This window comes from Medicago truncatula, chromosome 3, assembly GCF_003473485.1.
Source record: "Medicago truncatula cultivar Jemalong A17 chromosome 3, MtrunA17r5.0-ANR, whole genome shotgun sequence".
In the NCBI taxonomy this organism is placed as follows: Eukaryota; Viridiplantae; Streptophyta; class Magnoliopsida; order Fabales; family Fabaceae; genus Medicago; species Medicago truncatula.
In genome coordinates, this window is record NC_053044.1 from 12,889,591 (window position 1) to 12,909,952 (window position 20,362).

The 20,362-nt window shown below is 31.4% G+C and overlaps 1 protein-coding gene across 1 annotated transcript; it reads right to left on the bottom strand.

Moving 5' to 3' along the window:
* Positions 1 to 3,798: 3,798 nt before the first annotated feature.
* On the bottom strand, positions 3,799 to 14,070 carry LOC25488807 (LON peptidase N-terminal domain and RING finger protein 3). The gene is made up of 18 exons (XM_013603951.3): positions 13,784 to 14,070; positions 11,606 to 11,704; positions 10,496 to 10,578; positions 10,279 to 10,363; positions 10,098 to 10,184; positions 9,165 to 9,226; positions 8,813 to 9,006; positions 8,668 to 8,728; positions 8,085 to 8,262; positions 6,611 to 6,649; positions 6,441 to 6,502; positions 6,321 to 6,357; positions 5,463 to 5,512; positions 5,303 to 5,372; positions 4,608 to 4,683; positions 4,435 to 4,514; positions 4,271 to 4,339; positions 3,799 to 4,060 (listed from the first exon to the last, which is right to left on the bottom strand). The coding sequence occupies exons 1-18, from the start codon at positions 13,832 to 13,834 to the stop codon at positions 4,001 to 4,003; spliced, it is 1,443 nt and encodes a 480-aa protein (XP_013459405.1). The 5' UTR covers positions 13,835 to 14,070; the 3' UTR covers positions 3,799 to 4,000.
* Between the last annotated feature and the right edge of the window lie 6,292 nt (positions 14,071 to 20,362).

Below are 20,362 nucleotides of genomic sequence, written 5' to 3' on the forward strand. Positions count from 1 at the left end.
TACCCCCTCCCTTATAAGATACTTGAATTATGTAACACCCCGTTTTCCCAATATACAAATTTCTTAAACATTTATCAGAGTAAAAACCATAAACGGGATATCACATAGAAACGTAATCCAAAAACAGTTAAATAATAATTTAACTTCCACATAATATCTTAACATAGCAGCGGAGTATTAGTTCAGAAATCATAAATCAGTTTGGCACGTAGGCCCCAACAAGTATCTCAAAAGAGTTTATCAAAGCATAAATTATCATGGCAGTTCACGTAAAAGAATGAAGCATGTTATAGCATTAACCCCATCCCGTTACGTATCAGAGCGACCTAGACGACACAGTGAGGCAAGGCCACTCACAGAAGCAACTGCACACTAAGCACGATCACCTGCAAGTTACCCATACGAAGGGCAACATTTTCAAGCAGAAGGGGTGAGATTTCATAATACAATAACATTAATCAATGTAATTGAGAATCATAAATTAACATCATATTCATTCCATTACTAACTTTGCATAATTGCTAAACAGTTATCACGTAATCATATATCCAATCATTAGGAATAACATATCATAATCAATAAACACATATCACGTAATCACATAATCAATCATCATCAACAAGGCATCTTAATCATGACAATGTGACAATGCTCTTAGACTCCTTATATGCATGTGGTACCAATCGTCATCATAAGTATTAATATACTTTAATCGTGCGGAGGACAAAGCTCCTATAAAACGTGCGGAGGACAAAGCTCCTAATATTCGTGGTGAGGACTAAGCTCAATGATATGCTATGCATGGACACTTATGAACAAAACACGTAATCATCGTAATCAACATGCATCCAATAATTTGGAGCTAAACCTTATCATATACATATGCACTTAGTTAAATAACGGAAGCAGCATAAACAAGTCACACATCAAGATGATATCATTATATCAATAGCACATAAATTGCATTATTATCAAACCTTCATATCTTGCGAGAATATACAATACATTAGTTCATGCTCAATTAATATCAATATAATCTTAAACAACTCTACAGGCTGCATTAAACGTCATCACTAGGTCTCAATACCAATTAGGGGTTCACTCTTGATCAACACATGCGACACAGATCGCACAAACACTCAAGCAACTACATTCTGGTTGTACTCGCGAGGCGAGAGTACTTACTCGCCATGGCGAGTAACACTAATCTCCCAAACTGATGTTGTTCTGGGTTCAATCCTGTCCTAAAATCATTCCTAATCATCTCTAGGTATGTTTAGGCACTTAAAGGCACTCAAGGTCCAACTAAAAAGTCGAAAATACAAAATATGACATGCACTCTGCCTAAGCTCGCGAGGCGAGGAGGGGTTTGCTCGCCATGGCGAGTTGCACCAAACAACTCGCGAGGCGAAGGGAAAAGGCTCACGTGGCGAGCGATGAACTTCATCACTCGCGAGGCGAGGATCATAGCTCGCCGTGGCGAGCGATGAATGTCGCTACGGCCAGGCTTCCTAAAAACACCAAAATCCGTCGATTCGCATGGTTCTAAGCTTGGTTTTGATTCCAGAATTCTTCCTAAACATATTCTAAGGTTAAAGGACGGTTCTATCATCAATCTAAACAAGTTTTACCGTTTATTCTCAAATTTTAGGGTTTTGACCTAATTCCAAAACTTCTCTAAATCAATCCTAACTTTGTCAACTAATCATCAGAATTACAGAGATTAATGTTACTGAGTTATTAGTCCCACCCTTACCTGGTTATGAAGAAAATCGCAGCCCTCTTGGTCTCTTGCTCCTCTCTAAGCTTTTTCTCCCTTTTCCAAAAGTTTTCACGTACAATGAGTTTCTAAATTATTAGGTCCTCTCCTATTTATATCTCTTCCTAATTACTTACCTTATCTCACTTCCTCCCCCAATACTATCTAAAATATCAAAACAGCCCTCAACTAAATATTTTATATTATTTTCAAATCTTTATTCTATTTAACAATAAAATAAATCTCATATCATAATCAAATCCTCCAAAACTCATAACTTATCACGTCATCAATCAAATCATCAAAACATACCAAAATCATGCATATACTATATAATTATAATATAATTGCCTAAACTCAATTAAATCAACGATTAAACGAAAGTGGGTGTTACAAATTACATCCTCCTCCGTTTATAATTAAATATGATGGACTACATTTTAATCTATTTTAACATAAATAAATATTTTTATAATATATATTAATTTTGAATCACCATTTAAAAATATAAATTCATTTATTTATAATCTAAATGTCAATGACAATTAAATTTAAATATTTTTTTATTAATTTTATAATTTAGAGTATAAAATTCACTTTTAAATAACCATACTTAAGCGACTTTAGTAATTTTTCACATATTTTAATTTTATTTTGGGTTGGTTCATATTTTATAATAGGATTTAAAACTATATGTTAATGAAATTGTGAACAAAAAATAGAGAAAGATATGTATTAAAATGAACCCGCAATGCTATTTTTCTTTGAAGTGTGTTAGATTATTTTTTTTCTAGATTATTAGAAATAAAAAATATATATATATTGAGGGATTAAAGCGTAGATTTTAACTTAAATGGAGAGGGGAATGTAATTCAAGTTTCTCTCGAGGGAGGGGAGAGAAATATTTTCTAATATGTTTTGAATAAGAGGGGAGGGGAGGGTATATTTTAACATAAGATGGGAGGGGAGTGTAATTCAAGCATCTTTGAGGGGAGGGGAGTGTAATTTACTCATAATATTTTTATCTTCAGTTTCCTTTTTCTTATTATTTGTTTCCATAAGTTCGTCCACCAATAATGGGTCGGGCATAAATTAATAACTAAAGGAAAAAACAAGCAAATTTCTTTTCAAAAATTGCTCTTCTCCCTCACTCCCAACTGAACTTTAAAAAATACCTCAGCATGATTTAAGTTACACAGATGTTAAAAGCAACGTGACTTAAGTCACGCTGAAATACAACCTACGTGACTTAAGTCATACTGAAGGAGCATAAGTTAAGTTATGTTACGTGTCCTTTTAAAAATCAGACAACAACTCATTTTCTCATTTCCTCTTTCACATCTAAAATCTCAAATCAACCAAATCCCTAATTTCTTAAAGTTCAAATCAAACAACACTTCAATAACAAGTAAGTTTTTATAATCAAACACCATTAACATTTTATGTTTATATGTTAGATTTTTCCTCTTAAATTAGAAATTGTTTAGTTTAAGGGTTTGTTTAAATTTTAATTTTTTTGGCAAGAAATAATACAATGTTTACATTATTTTTTTTAGGAAAATACAATGTTTACATGTAAATGACTTATATTGCTTAATTATTTAGATGTTTGCATGTTTATGTATAATTATTCTACACATTTATGCACAATTTCATTAAAAAATTCATTAATCATTTTAAAAATAGAGATCAAAAGCGGTGACTAAAAATTTTATAGGAACTAAAAGTTGAAGAATTTTTTTAGAGGGACTAAAACAAAAATTCAATATATTTAGAGACTAAAAACATATTTAACTCTCAAAATAGGGATTATATTGAGGGGTAAAAGAAAAATCTCAAAAAAAGGTGGCTATGTACGGCTTACAAAGAAACGTGTGCCAGAATTAAAGTGAAAATGTTTTGATCCTTCAAAGGGTAGATGTTTCAAAGACTACCAAGGAGGCAAAGCATATTATAGAGAAAGGTTATTGATGATTAATAAAAATATGATGTGAAACCTAGCGTCCTCATAATAATTGAAAACTTTAAATCAACCAACATTTGTATAAATCAGATTGTAATAAAAGGTAATGTGGATATCCATGTATATTAGAACAATTGGGTTCAACACTATGTTACAACAAAAATTGCCTCATGAACAACCATTTATGAAGGCAAAGAATATTTGAATGGCTTGTAAATGAATTTACAATAAATATTCAAATTCCAATAGTAATAATGGTAACGTTCCTCAGCTCGTTTTTACTGAATTCTGCATCCTTGTTCCTCTGCTCGAAGAAATATCAGGCCTCGTCTAATTCTCTACAAGAAACGTGTGAATAAGTCATATTATCATTTTTCAAAAACAGTTCAACTCTTTTCCCAAAACAGCTGTAATAATTTTTGGTCCCTACTACGTTTATTTAATTAAATCTGTCACAAAATATACTACTTTTATTAAATACAAAGACGAAGACTTAATGCAATTTATAATGCGACTTAAGTTCAACTTTCGTAAAAATGACTAAATACCTCTGTAGTATCTCTAATGCGTAGGACATCCAATCTTTCTGAAGGCCTACGATTCGAGAGGGTAGCCAGCTGTAAAAAAGATAACATTAGTACATAGCTATACAGAAAATGCTGTTGTTTTTGCGAACAAAGTAAAAACTTTCAAGTCACAGTGTAATAATTACCCAAAAACTAAAGCGCTCGGGGTCTCTTAATGAGGGTATCATTCCTTCAACATTCACGAGTTTCTCTAATCTTCTTTGATCTGCATGTGATATATTTATATAATTTAGTACTGCAGCGGTATTGTCGACATGATGTATAAACAAATCTAGGTGAACAATGGTTTAGTGTTTACCTTGTCTTGCTGCTTCTTTAGCTCTTCCTATCCATGTTCGAGCACTTTCTGCTGCATTCTGCGTCAATTCCTGTAACTATAATAATGTACAAATAAGTCATTACTTTTGTAAGTTAGAAAGATCAAAATTTGTTAGAATAATAATGAATTCAACATAAAGGGTCATCCGACTTATAGGAAAATCTAAGAATTAAATAATAAAGCATTGAGGATTTTCAATTTTGGGAACATTCAACTATCTAATTTTCCAATTTTGGGAAACATTCAACCATCTAATTTTTCAAGCTTCCCGGTTTCAAATTTTGGCAAGAGTACATCTTGCATATTGGTCTAAGGAATAAATAGCCATCTTTTGCAGTTAAACCATGGTCAATCAAAATATTTTAATTTACGAGCATATGTCCAATTTGTATACAAATGTTCCTAAAATATCTTCTGTACAAATGTGTTCAACTTTGACTTCTCATTTTCCAAAATAGTTATTGGTATTAATAGGGGTTTATTTGGAAAAAATAGTAAATGTATCTAGTAATTTAAAATGGGGATTATACTGGGGGGGTAAAAAAAAATCTCAAAAAAGGTTGTTATATATAAGGATAGATGTACTGTTCTTTACTTGAGCCGATCACAATCTACCTCCTATGCAGACTATACGGCTTACAAAGAAATGTATGCCAGAATTAAAGTGAACTTACATCCTCTCTTTCTTTTGTCCCTTCTGGCGGCATAATATCTTGTATCCATTCAACTTCTGCAACACGATATCTGCATGAAACATTAAGATATAAAGACAAAGTTCCACACACAACAAAATTGCAGTGATTTTATTGAATATAACACCCAGAGACAACTCACCCATCTTGATCCCAAGAACGGAGGTTGCGAAATCTCCTACGACCTTCAATCTGCACATAACCATAATTTGTTTTGAAGGAATAATCAAAATTTGTTATATATTGAAATATCATAAAAGGGCAACCCGGTGCACTAAAGCTCCCGCATACGCAGGGTCCGGGAAGGGGTCCCACCATTATTGGTGTATTGTACGCAGCCTTACCCTGTTTTTTACACAAGAGGCTGTTTCCAGGACTTGAACCCGTGACCTTTCAGTCACATGACAACAACTTTTACCAGTTGTGCCAAGGTTACCCCTCATATATTGAAATATCATAAAAAAAAATAAAAAAAATAAAAAAAAAAGTAAAGAGAAGAGAGTCGATTTCGATAGAAATTTCTAAGGAGCTTCGAAAGTATCCTTGGACCATTAAAACCAAATAACCAATCCAACTGTGATGAAAAGTAAAATGAGAAAAACCATGAACACTGACTCTTAACTTGAACAACTCAACAATTGTCAAGAAATCCTCAAGACCATCTGGAATATATATAACAAGCAAAAATTGTAGTTTCAATAAATTACTTTTTTGATTCATCAAAATATAACTGCATAAACCAATGTGGTTGAATTTTTCCAAACCATTAGAGAACAGTGCACTAATCAACAACACGACAAATACAGATTTTTAGCTTTATAATGAACATCTGTATAGTTATAATAGACTCCATGTGAGACTTTATTTGGTAAAGAAGGAAAGAAAAAAATACTCCCCTTTCTCAAAAATGGAAAGCAAGAACAAATTTTTAACTCTCAAACCTCATCTACAGTACACTAATTATCATAAATAAAGCAAAGAAACCAGTTAATTTTTTTACCTCTATATAAAAACGACCATCTGGAAGTGGCTCACACCTACACCATAAAAGTCAAGCAATTATATAACCTAGAAGATCAATAGACAAATCACACAGCCAATATAAAAGTCGAGCACATACTCTGTGATTTCCACTTCACAGCCAAACTCTGCTAATGATCCTGTTGAAGCATCTATTATAACCTAGAAGATCAATAAACAAATCACACACAGTAAGAGATGGATATAGTGAGTACAATTATATAACTTAAACAAGAAAATGGAAAGAAAAGGATAAGTAAAATAATCTACCATTCCCATCCGATGATTGCCTTCCATTATTCTTCTTACCTGTTTTTTCCCATGAGAAAAAAGATTCAATAAGAAATATGATAACATTCAGAGTTTCAGACAATTTGAATAGAAAAAATACCTTTTATCACTAACAAAATGGAATATTTGACTAATTAAACAAGCAAAAATTGCCAAATTAGTATTAACTGACTGTCATTATGTAAATTTCAAAAGTGTTGAACATTCATACACATCAATATTCACCAGTCCTCGATCCTCTCCAAATGTTGCAATTTTGAGCTATAAATAAATGGTCCATTAACTTAATCGGATCCATTCAAATTATTTTTCCAGAAGCCAATCAGGTCTAGTAATTTTTGTATAAAGAACACAAATTGTCCTTTACCATGTAACAACTGCTAAAACTCGGTAAAGAACCAGAATATTTCTTTTATCCGGCTTACCACGGAAAAACTATGAATAAACAATATAGTCTACATTTGCATCACATTCTCGCTGATTGAAAAACTTATATTATTTTACTGCTACCCCAAACCCACTTTTCATTTTTGAAAAATAAATCAAATTTTAACCTCTTTAAAAGGATTAAGTAAATAATGAATATGATTTACTTTAATGTGATACATATGTAAAAACTTATATTATTTTACTGCTACCCGAAACCCACTTTTCATTTTTGAAAAATAAATCAAATATTAACCTCTTTAAAAGGATAAAGTAAATAATGAATATGATTTACTTTAATGTGATACATATGTAAAATATTCATAATGTAAGTATTTAATACATGTCGAATATGACATTACTGTATGATCTTTAATGAAGGAAATAAGTATTACTTTGCATTCGGATAGACTTACTACTAGAGAGGAGGGCCAAAAAAAACCCAAACTACCAAAGTAAAAGAAACATTATCGAGGATACAAATGGGAAGGTAGTTGGACTTGGATCACATAGTATACCGATGAGTGTGGAAGTGGCAAGGAAAGAGAGGTGAGAGATGAATCACAAAGCTATTCAATGAGATATTGAGGTCTAAAAGCATTCTGAATAAATGGAGATGAAGCACAATAATTCTTATCTTTAAGATGACATACAAAACGACACAAATTATAAGGAGATTTAAACTCATGGTCATACTATGAACCTTTGGGAGTGATTGTGCAGAGACAAAACAAAAGGGTTACATCACAAAAATAACAGTTCAATGTTATGTCGAGGAGATTGACCAAGGCGTTAGGATATAAAATTTCTTGGGTTCCTGACACGTGGAAATTAAATAGTTGGCAAGAAGATTGATAGAGAAATGCTATGGACAGTTTTAGAAAAGAAAAGAATCAGATGGAGTATACTAAAGAAGTCAAAGATATGTACCAAAAGGAAAACTAATCACCAACTTTCACATTCAAGACATTCAATATATAAAATGAAATAAAAAATCATTGAGCATCAGAACCATTGACCAACTCACCATAAGTCTATAACGAGGTTCAAATATATTTAGTGGAAATCTTTGACAGGGTAAGACAACATCCATGACAAAAAGAGGGAGCATATCTACACCAATGTTGACTAAACTGTCATTCTCTTGCTTCCTTTCAGCATATTCCTCTGAAAAGTTCTTTTGTATGATGCTCTTCAATGTCACACTAGCAGCAGTTAATAGGAACATAAATTAGGAAAAAACAAATAATGAATCGAATCTAATAGAACTTTTTATTTGATCACAGCGTCTGACTATGAGATTAAACTGAGTTGAGGTAGACAAGTCGCGTATGCCCATAAGATATGCCCATTGTAGGTATTAAAGGTCATTAATCAATCAATAAGATATATTGAAAAGATGCATATTTTTTCTAGCAATTTAAGCAACAACAATAACGTAACTTGACACTGATGTGTATTTAGCACACGATCTTTCAACCTATTATAGTTCGAATTCGTGAATAACCATCCCACTATAAACTATAACAAGAAAAACAGAGAAATTGATTCAGGGCTATAATTTGGCTGTTTATCTATAATTACATTGTGACATCAGATAAACAACTCACCTAATTGAACATGTTCTGGGGCTAATGAGCAGAACTGTCCTGCACAATGGGCATCTGTTCCCTAACAAATGAGAACAATAATCAAACCTAACGCAGAACATATGTTTTCCTATGGAAAATATAATCAACATTAACTATCACTAACCACGATCCATTGACTGAAATAGACATGAACGGCAAAATGAATGTCCACAGGGGGTTGTGACAGGTTCATACAGTAATTTCAGGCAGAGAGTGCAATCAAAGTCATCATTCCGCTCTGGTTGTATATGTGTACTCCTTCCTGTTGAACTAGATGATACTCTTTCCACTCTTTGAAGACATTCCCGAAGGGAATTACTACATGATATCAAATGCAACGAAACAGCGGTCATAAATAGCACATTAAATGACTAGCAAAAGCTCTACATTCAGACATTCAACCTATATTTCCAATAGTGGTAAAATATGAGTTATAACATAAAAAAAAAAAGACAAGACTTGTGAATGTGCAATACCTAAAAGGATCAACTTGAAGTCCAGAAAGAATAACATCCCGAGCCACGTCATATTTCTCTAACTGCAATTTAAATACAATATCATATAAAGTTACATTCAATATAGATATCATCATCATGATATAAAAGTAGGCTAGAGAAACAAGAGTAAAGATAAGGATCTGCCCATGGACAAAGGCCAAAAACAGGCTGAAGCAATTTTATTGATGATAGATAACAAATCAAAAGCACAATATATGTGCAAATGCGAAGAGGCTTCTTCATAATCACAGTGGTAACCATTTGTTTGGTTGATTATTAGAACTAGAACCCAAGAATCACTGTAAAGGTGCTTCCTTTTCAAAAGTATTTCCATGGGATCACCAGCAAAAACTAAAACATTTGTAAGAATGAGATATGTGAACATTGTGCCATATGACCATACAGGGGTTGCATTTATAATCACAGAAGGAATCATCTTATAATTACAGATGATCCAATCAAATCCTTAATCTGTGTAACTATATCCCTAAATCCTTTTTTTTTTTTTGAGGGAATATATCCCTAAATCCTAGCAGATACTATTTACATATGAACCACATGTTAAATATGCTATCTAACAACATTTTTGCCACTTCCCCTTATTATTCTCTTGAATCACCATAGCACAGGCCATGTCCAACTCCACACTTGCCCTACATTCAAGAGTTCCCCATTAAGTAGGTACAGACCCGAGGTGGGAGAATTCCCCTCAACTAGCGACATGGGTTAATACAACGCATAGAATTAAAATTCTAGAGAGCCTTCAAAAGAGAAAGCATTTGAATGACCTAGCTAAATGGAAATCAAACCCCACCTAGAAAGAAAAATGTAAATTTTCTAAAACAAAAATATCAGGGGCTACCCTATAAACTACCAAAGAGATAAATAGAGAAAAAGAGACGAGTCCCTTACCAGAAGAAGAGCATTGGCCTTCAAAAGGTATGGTTTTACTGAACTGCTTTGGAGTTCCACAAGCTTTGCAGCATCCTTCAAACCCAGCTACAATAGTTGTCAAGAATCAACTTAGTATGTGCAAATCAATTTAGAATATGATAGTATTTCAGCATGATGAAAATGATCCAATAGAACATACTTCGGCAAGTGTTGTGGGATCAAGCCCACTCAATGGCCTATGTTCTGAGGATGATGAAGATCTATGCATTAAATATTGGCTAATCCTGATTGGAAAATGTTATCATTGGCATGAGAACAAGAATCTTAATAGATCTGAAGCAAAACTATTTGGAACAAGATTAAAAAAAACAGTTTGTCATAACCAATTTAAAAGAAAAATATTGAATATGCCTAACCTGATATAAGCTGCACTTCGATTGCCGAGGATAATTGGATCACTAGATTTGATGTTATTGGCTCTTGAGTAAAAGTTGATTGCCTGAATAAATAATCGCAAAGATCAACATTGGAAAGAGAAATAATAAGCATCAAATTTCCCTGTATATATGAAATAACTCCTCGATATCTCTGTATAAAATTCTACAAGTAGGCTTGTAAAGCATGAGAATTCCGTCCCTTATCCAAAATTGAGAAGTCTTTTTCAAGAATGAAGCATGTATTAAGCAAACACATTGCAATACCACAAAAAAAAAAATAGTGAACAGACTGAAGTATGACATAATGTTTCAGAAGCAAAGTATGCGTTAGATTGATGCAGCAACTCAATCGTTTGTCAATAACTATATATGTAAGGCTTATGGCCAACACCAATTCATTTAGCTTCCATCAAACAGACCAAGAAAAGACATGTGAATTAAACTCTAAATGTTACCAATTATAACAAAAAATACTGCAATCATAGCATGATTATAGTTAAAACTCAGAACACATTTTCTTTAAAAAAAACACATTCTGTATAATATTGGATAGACGTAACAGAGAAATACAGATAATAAAGACCTGTATTTCGCATAGAATGATTAAATAAATGCATGGATAAAGGAATAAGTAATAAAATTCCACTACACTTGACTGCATCCCCGGAACAATAATGTTATCGCACAAGATCCCTTTTCCCAAATTCTTGACGTAAAGCTACGATAAATCAATATGTTCCCACTTCCATTTCATAAGTTAATGAATCTTAATCTAATAAGAAAAACTAGTAGAATGAAAAGAAAAATTTACATCCTCATAATCTGTTCGTTTATGTTTTCACCATGAAGTATTGGAAGGATACATGATTACTCCGGATTAATACTAACATTTTAATCAGAAAAACTAAGTAATAGATTGATGATGCAGATGTATGATTACTCTATTGTTAAACCCAATATATTACATTTTGCATAGAGAAAAAAGAATAAAAAATGTTGCTGGCAATAATCATATTCATATATAAATGGACTGCACTCAGAAGAACAATTAACAGAATAGCCAAAAATAAAGCACACTATTTTCATCACCTCTTCCATTCTGTTGTCTCGAAAGGCCAAATTTCCCTTTTGCACAAGCTCGTAAACATAATGAAATGTGTCCCATGACAATCCTTCTGGCCCATTATCCTGCAACCAAACCAAATCTTAGACTCCCAGAGAAAATGCTTATTTGTTTTATAACTTTTCACCATTCCTTTGAGTGTTTCAAACATAATGGGACAGGATGACTGAATTATATCATCTATATTACTTGATGCTCACAATTACGGACTCATACTAATAAAAGCGAAGGAATAGCCTTTCACCATCTACACTTTGTTACTATGGTAGTTCTATAAGAAAAGTAACCAGACATTGAGGATTGTGAGGGACCAATTTTATTGAATCACAAATTTAAGTACGTTTTATTGAGTGAGCATAGGACAAAAGCAAGCAAACGAAAAAGATGATTCTGAATGAACTTGACTTTGTACATCACTTGGTTTTGAAGTAAAGTTTCATTGAAGCAAACCTATTTATATTTGGATATTTTTACTCAAACAGCAAACTTTATGAAAAACTTAAATGTAATTTTTTATTATTACGAAAAACTACCATTAGGTTTTCACTTTTCACCACATCTAGTCATACAAGATTTGTAAGTGAAATGACTAAACATTCAGATTTTACAAAAATCATATATCAATTCGGAAGGAGGAAACATAAATTCTGACACTCCATTGTGAGTCCGCACCTATGAAGCACATATACAGACACTTGACACCACACGAACACGTCCACACTGGTAAAAATTTGAAAATAGTATGAATTAACTGAATGTAATCACATGTTTTGGTGTCGTGTCAGACACCAGACACGCCTTCTATCAGAAGTGTCAGTGCTACTGAGGTCCGCACAGACACCAAGCCATTTACAATGACAGTAAGAAACCTACATAATTTTACAAACTAACAGCAAAGCATACCCGAAAACCAAAGCTCATGATACAGAAAAACAACAAACAAGTTAAAAATAATAAGTAAACATTCAATCACATTTAGACTGTCATTTTCTCTCCTTGGATTTCACACCTAACAATTAAAAGTCAAAGGGATATTGAGGTAACAAGAGACTTGTCTTTTCCCATATTCATCTTTGAAACCAAACACAAAAAAGAGAGAAAAAAAAGTAAACACAAGAAACAACTTTGAAAGAAAAAGCTGTGCACAGCTGCAGAGTAAGAACAAGCACTACAGTTAATTTAGTTTTTCCAATGATCATATATCCTAAAAACGCGTTGTGTGGCCAAAATTGACTTTGAATATATTAATATAATAAAATTAATTTCTTTTGTTAAGTGATTCCCGTTTAAACACATATTTATGTATTAAATAATCAATTTAAGGCTGAAAAAACTCCTACAATCAATTAAATACTTCTACAATCACTTATATTAAAATCCTCTGAAAAACCACTCAAACGTGTCAAAATCAATTATATACTACCAGAATCACTTATGTCACTCGAAATTGAATCCAATCCAAACATGCATTTAATAAGCAAAAAACTAATCATGCATCCAAATCAAGGTTTTAGTAAAAAAAAAAAAAAAAAAAAAACGTCCACAACCACGATTGTGGAGACAAATGCGCAATTGCATCGGAATCATCCGTTTTGAAACACAATATTAAGGGCATGTTTGGATTGACTTGATTGAACTTACTAAGTACTATAACTTTTGTGAAACTATTTAGGAGAATTTATGAAAACAACTCATAAGCTCTTTTCACCTCATTTTCTCACAAGTTCTACAAAATAGCTTTTAGCTTATACGAAAATAATTTAACCTTTGCGATAAAAATGTCTTATACATAAACACTTACAATGATAAGTGATTATGCTATAACCTGAAAATAAACTGTTCATCCAAACAAAATAAGTATATGTTTGAATTGGCTGTGGTTTTGATAAAATCACCATGACACTGTGATTTTGTTGAAACTCTAAAGTGTAATTTTTACCAAAACCGCTGCGAGTTATCGCTCTTCCGAAAATTCCATCACCAATCCAAACATTAAACAAACACGTGTAAACTTTTTTTTTTCTTTTGAAAACTCGGTATCCGGTCCAAAAATAAAAAATACTGTTAGTTTTTTTGAGTCACATTTTCTCGACCACGGAACAATAAAAAAAAAAAAAAAAGGAGAAGAGAAGAAGAGAACTGACCAAAACGTAGTCGTCGACGTCGAGAGAATCGGAAGGGGATTGAGTGGCCATTGAGGGTAGAATGGGAAATAAAGAAAAGAAAGAAAGAAAGAGAGAAGAATATGAAGAGAGTATGTGAAAGATTTTGAAGATTAAAGTGATGATTAGAACGAAGAGAAGAAGGTTGGAAGATGCATCGTGTTCGCCCCTCGATGCTTCATTTCATACACGGACCAAATTCCACTACGTATTTTTTTCTAGAACAAAACCTTTTCAATTAATATTCGGCTAGCCTAATAGTCTCAATTTAATCACTAAAATATATGTCTAGTAGTTTTCTTTTTTATTTAAGGAATATATGTCTAGTAGTTATATAATACTCTCTCAATATATTAAAAATTTAAAATAATTTTGATAATGTTAGTCAAAATAATTTGTTATGTTACAATATTTTGTTTAATATTGTTCTATTACTTTTTCAATATACTTATATATTAGATTTAAATATGTTTTTAATCTTTACATTTTGCGCTTCTTTGAATAATAGTCTTGCATTTCATTAAATATTTTTAAAATCTTCATATTTTATCTTCGTTATCAAAATTAGTCTTTACCGTTAATTCTCTAACGGAATGTTGATGTGGCAGTTAGTGGGTCCCAATTATTTTAGGGTTAAATATGTTTTCATATCCTACATTTTGCGTGACTTTGAATAATAGTTCTTACATTTTCGGACTCACTAACTGCTACATCAGCATTCTGTTAAAGAATTAACAACAAGGACTAGTTTTGATAACGGAGATAAAATGTGAGGATTTTAAAAATATTTAATGAAATGTAGAGACTATTCTTCAAAGGGGCGCAAAATGTAAGGACTAGAAACATATTTAACCATATATATTATTATGGCAAATGCTAACTTATGCCCTCAATTACACATGTTAAGAAAGTCATTATAAAAATATACGCATCAAAATTCGTGCATTCAAATTCTTAAAAATTAAAATGTTATGTTTTCCAACGTAAAATTGTTTTTTTTAGGTTCTTTAACATGTGCCCTCAGGGTACAAGTTAACATGACCTTTTTAACATTATAAACTATTTTGATTAACGAAATGTACAATCAGATATTATTTTTGAATTTCGATCCATTTATAGACTAATGTGATTCCTCATTCAGAGACTGCAATGATTATTACTCTTTTTTTTTTTTGGTCAAGTAGCCTAGTGGCTATAGCTCACACAATTAAATTGTGGAGAAGTGGAGTGTCTGGGGTTCGAACCCCAGCCCCTACATATAATATGTAATATCCCTACCAACTGAACTAAGCTCACGGGGATTGATTATTACTCTATTAATTGTCCATCAAACGGGCTTTTTGCTACTTAGGTTTTGGTTGCGACTTTTTGCTACTTAGGGAATTCATTTTTCTTGATAATACAAAATTATCCTCATTTTTGGGAACTCAAAAATTGTGTTGGAGTAGAGTTTTGGGTTTTTTTTTTTGAAAGGTTTAATGAATTCTTCAAATTTAATCTATATAGTTATAATATTCTTAAAATTAAAAATATATTAATCATAAGCATTAATTTATCATTCTCTAAAAATGTACTCTTTTAAAAAATTGTGAAAGATTTGACCATTTTTCCCTATATTTTCAACTCTCCAAAACTTTTTCTTCCCTTCCCCTTCACTCCAAACTCCGAAACAAAGCCTTAATTGATGCATATCGAGTTTGCATGAAATAAAAAAAATAAACTAAATTTTTTTTATTATTATTTTGACTTTTGAATCAAATAGTTAATAATAAGAAACGGTTCATTTGTTATGGATTATAAAAAAGTTGAATTTGATATTTAATCATTTGAAAATTTGTTTTTTAAAGATTTCTTTAGACAAAGTTGTTTTGTCAAAGTAGTATACAAAATCTAAGTCATCTCAATACAAAATTGTTAGTTACATTCTACATTAACTAACTATTAGCAACTCTTTTGATCAACGTTTTACAATTTTGCTATTGTGTTTGTTAACATAAAAAAAAAAAATGATCGTTTTGATGATACTTATAATTTGAAAATCAATTTGCCTATTTACTCTTTCAAAATTATTATAGTAGTGAAGGGAGGTTTTGTTTGTAAGAATAAAGTAGTGATGATGCAGTTGTGTTTTGTACGTGGAAGTATATATCCCTTGTGTTTGTGGGGCAGGGCGTGGGGAGTAAGGGGATGGTTTGTGTGGCTACTCAATTTTGCATTGTTATTGTCATTGGTGCTTTGACTTCATGCGTCTACTATTTTTCAATTTTCATTTGTCGCATTCAAGGTTTCTAGTTGGTCATTCCAATTTTTGCCTTCCAATATATTTGAGTTAATGCACTCTTCTTCTCATTCTCAACAATAAATGTAATTTTTGTTATGAGAGAAGTATTATGAACACTCTCTTTCTAACACTCTCTCTAACAGTCACTCTTTTATTGGATGAAATTCATGTGGGTATCACACATTGGAAATGGATCTCACATAAAGTGGTGAGACCCACATGAGTTTCACCCAATAGAATAGTGGGCGTTAGAGAGAGTGCTAGAAAGAGGGTGTTCTTGGCATTTCTCTCGTTATGAATATTAGTGGATGTCTATGTCCATAATCTTCCACCTTCCTATAACCTTCGTTAGTAAATGTATGGTTAGTGGTCCTTAATTGGTTTGATCATTCACTTGCTCATTTGTGCCTTATACATAGGACCTATATTGTAATGTAAAGAACACACTTGTGAAACAATACAATACTGTCAATACACTCTTATATTCTCTCTTTGGTTCTTTCTCTCTATTCTTATATATTTTATAATATCTTATAATACTTTAGATTAATTTCATAGCACGTTATTTATAAATATTGGTGTTATAATTCTTGAAGAACTAATAACACCAAAGAAGATCATATTTTCAAGAAATCTATAAGTTCTCTGTGATCTTAGTATTAATTCAAAAAGAAAGAAAAATTAAGACTAAACATCCCTGAAGGATATCAATCAGATTTTTATCTTTGTTTTTTTAGATATATAGTTCTTGAAGAACTAAATATTTAATATCAAACATTCTAGAAGGATAACAAAAATTATGATCTTCCTTGATGTTGATAGACTTATGGTTGAAAATAAGATCTATTTTAAAATGAAAGTATTGAAGAGTTACACGTTGAGGATGTAATGTAGTTATCGAAGAATTAATTTGTTATTTTTATAAGGATCCTTGAATGATCGCTCAGATAAAGAATTTTCTTGATCATTGTTTATAAAGATTTGGAATATAGCTCCTGAAGAACTAAAATTTAATATTAAATTATCCTTGTAAAAATATGATTTTACTTGATTATTGTTCATAGAGGTTTGTGGAGTTCTTGATAACAATTCAAATATATAAGATCTATTTGATCTTACTATAAATTCTATCCAAAAAATTAAAGAAAAAAAAATATTCATGCCTCTTGAATGTGCTCTTGAAGTAGCAAAATTTAAAAAATAATATCAAGAAAATTTTGAAAGATAAATCACATTTGTGATTGAACATAAGAGTAGTCATTGATTGAATAGATGAAGTCTCACATGATAAATTAAACTTTATTTTTAGATTGTATCATTCATACTATTTGTTTCGTATAATCGATGTTGTGTTTATGGTAAAATGATATGATAGAAATTTTCATTCATCTAGGCTTTGAACATGTGAAGATAGTAAAATTCTATTATTACGATTTGTGTTTATGATATTTGCTTTTTATGCGTTTTCCCAAGACATAGAAATTATAGGTAATGTCATCTCTTTACATACTTGATACTTATAATTTGTGTTCGACGTATTAATTTTTTGGGTAGAATGCTCCACATAATTTCTTTTCTAATCAAATAGTAGGTATTGTTTTTATGAATTTGATATTATTGTTACTTTTGAAACAATTAAGATTTATGAACTATATTGTTTTGAAATGGAATTCTCGTTAGTTGTCAGAATAACTATAAATTAGATTTGTATTATTGATTCCTTCTAAAAAAATATATTTATACTATTTCGAGGTTTCATGTAAGTATTGCTCCTTGAACTTATACTCACTAAGAAGTACAATAGTTTATGTATATTTTGTTGGAATCCACATAATCATGGGACACATGTCAAATATTGTGAAAATGGTCATTTTAACATGACATAATCAATACTATGTCAGCTTCTACTCAGAACTCTTCAACTTGTAATTAGGTGCAATCTGACAAGCGTCCTCGTTACGCAAGACTAGTAGAAAAACATCTTCACATGAAAGAGGTCGGACGATGATTGCTAAACCTGTTACAAGCTTCTTACACCATAAAGACAATAAAGGCTTGAGGGAAACTGTTCCAGACCGGACATCGGGATAATGGTCCAATAAGTGACCCATCGACCCAACAACGGTACATTAACTCATGAATAGAAAACATGCATAACTCCTCCCAAGGCGCTCACACCAAATACTTCGGGCTTGCCACAACACATAACGGTGTCCCTCAACAAACTCACATACAATCTTTTGATCCAACAATTATCCTTGAGCCATAAATCCCTGTATATAGTGTGACACCTTTGCCACACCTGGTACATAATCACATAATCTATTCCCTAACAAAAAAAGTCACATAATCTCAAAATTACCATCTTCATATGTTTCCTTCTCTCAAGCAAACACAAACTTGGAAGTCAGAGCATGTGTTTATTTTGTAGGTACCACCGCCCACTGTCATAACTATCATCGACAACCTCATTGGGGGTATCATATCCACTGTACCAAATGACCGCAAAATGGGTATCGTAACTAATCATCCTTAAGTTCTGTTTTCGGACATATTAATACATAATCTAAAATATTATGGTATGTAGTAGAAAATATTTTGGTATTAGATCTAATATGTGAGTTTCTTGTTCCTAAAGTTTATCGTATATTAATTGTGACTTTTCTACAAATAGAGAGTTCACATTGTTCACTCCACATATCGAAAAGGGTATAAGTTATCAATCATTTTTTCTTATCTTATCCATCTGGCTTGTGTTAACAAGTTATTCTTCTATTCATCTCTTTTCTTTGTTCCTTTAGTTTTGAGTCACATCCATACCATATTTGAGTGTTGATAATAGCCATATTTTTTTAGGGTATAATTCTATAACGGTTTTCTATAGTGCAGTATTAAATCATAATAGTTAATTGCGACAGAGTTAATAGTCTACATTGTACAATTTAGAGTTGTATCGTAAAATATCTTAAAGAGAACGACATGACCGTGACTCAACCCAATGATCTCTTTGATGATATTACTTTTAAGGTCTCCTAGAATTTCAAAACCAACATATGATCAGCGTTGAGAATGGACAAAGATCCTAGTGCTTTAGTTGGCTAAGTTTATTAGCCGGGGCCGATTTGTTCATTCGATTTTCTTCCTAGAAAATCAAACCAATCTTAACAAGAGTCTAAAACTAGAAAGTTACAAATTAATTTATATAAATAATGATAAACCAATATTTAATAATAAACAAGTTTGGCTTTGAGACATATGAGTGCAAACAAAAGATGAAGTAATGTGGGAAATCCAAATGTTGGACAAATCATAAGCTAATCAAGTAACTAGAATCTTATTTTAGATTTCTTTAAACACGATAAGAAGGGATCTTAATATATAGGTTGATTCCATACAGCAGACAACACATAAATAAAGATCCCTACGGCAATAAAATAAGTGTTGTACGGTTTTAGTCAACATAAATAATTGATCTTAGTAAGAATTCAGTTCATATATTATAAGGTTTTTTCATTAAACGTTACGAGTGTTTGTTTTAAGTTTATCAAATTTATTTTTAGGAGAATTTTATTTCAATGTATTTTAAAAAAATCTGTTTGGTTAACTTTATAATATTCAAGGAACCTTACAAATAGAGATTATAATAGGTAATTCCACATAATTTTATTCTCATTTTCATGGAAACTTTATTCCACCATTTTTTTTGGAAAAACTTTTCTATTCCTAAGAACATTTTATAATCAAGAACAAAAATTAGGTTAACTTGTAACAAACATAGACATATGTATTTTTATGATTTTATTATCAGAAATCTACAAATATAGAAACAAAGACACCCGTATAATATTTTTAAGGATTTGTATTTGAATTAGTCTCGTTGATAGTAATATATGTGAGTGCAATATATGTGAGTACTTTCTTTGGTTTCCGTTTTTCGAATCTTGAGACTTTTTCTAATCTTGGCAAGTTCCAAAATATTCAACTTGATTAAACTTTTTATTTATAAAAAGAAAATTGTCCTTTCACATATATATATATATATATATATATATATATATATATATATATATATATATATATATATTTTATGGGTTAGGATCAAATGACACTATGGTGTCAAAATTAGTTTGACATCAAATCTCATCCATTCATTTTATTTAATCCAAAGGCTTAAAAATATCACTAAATTAATTAATATACACCAAATACTCTATATCACCTAATTAAGAAAAATATCTATCATCGTTAATTTATAATCAAACATTCCATTTTTATTTCCC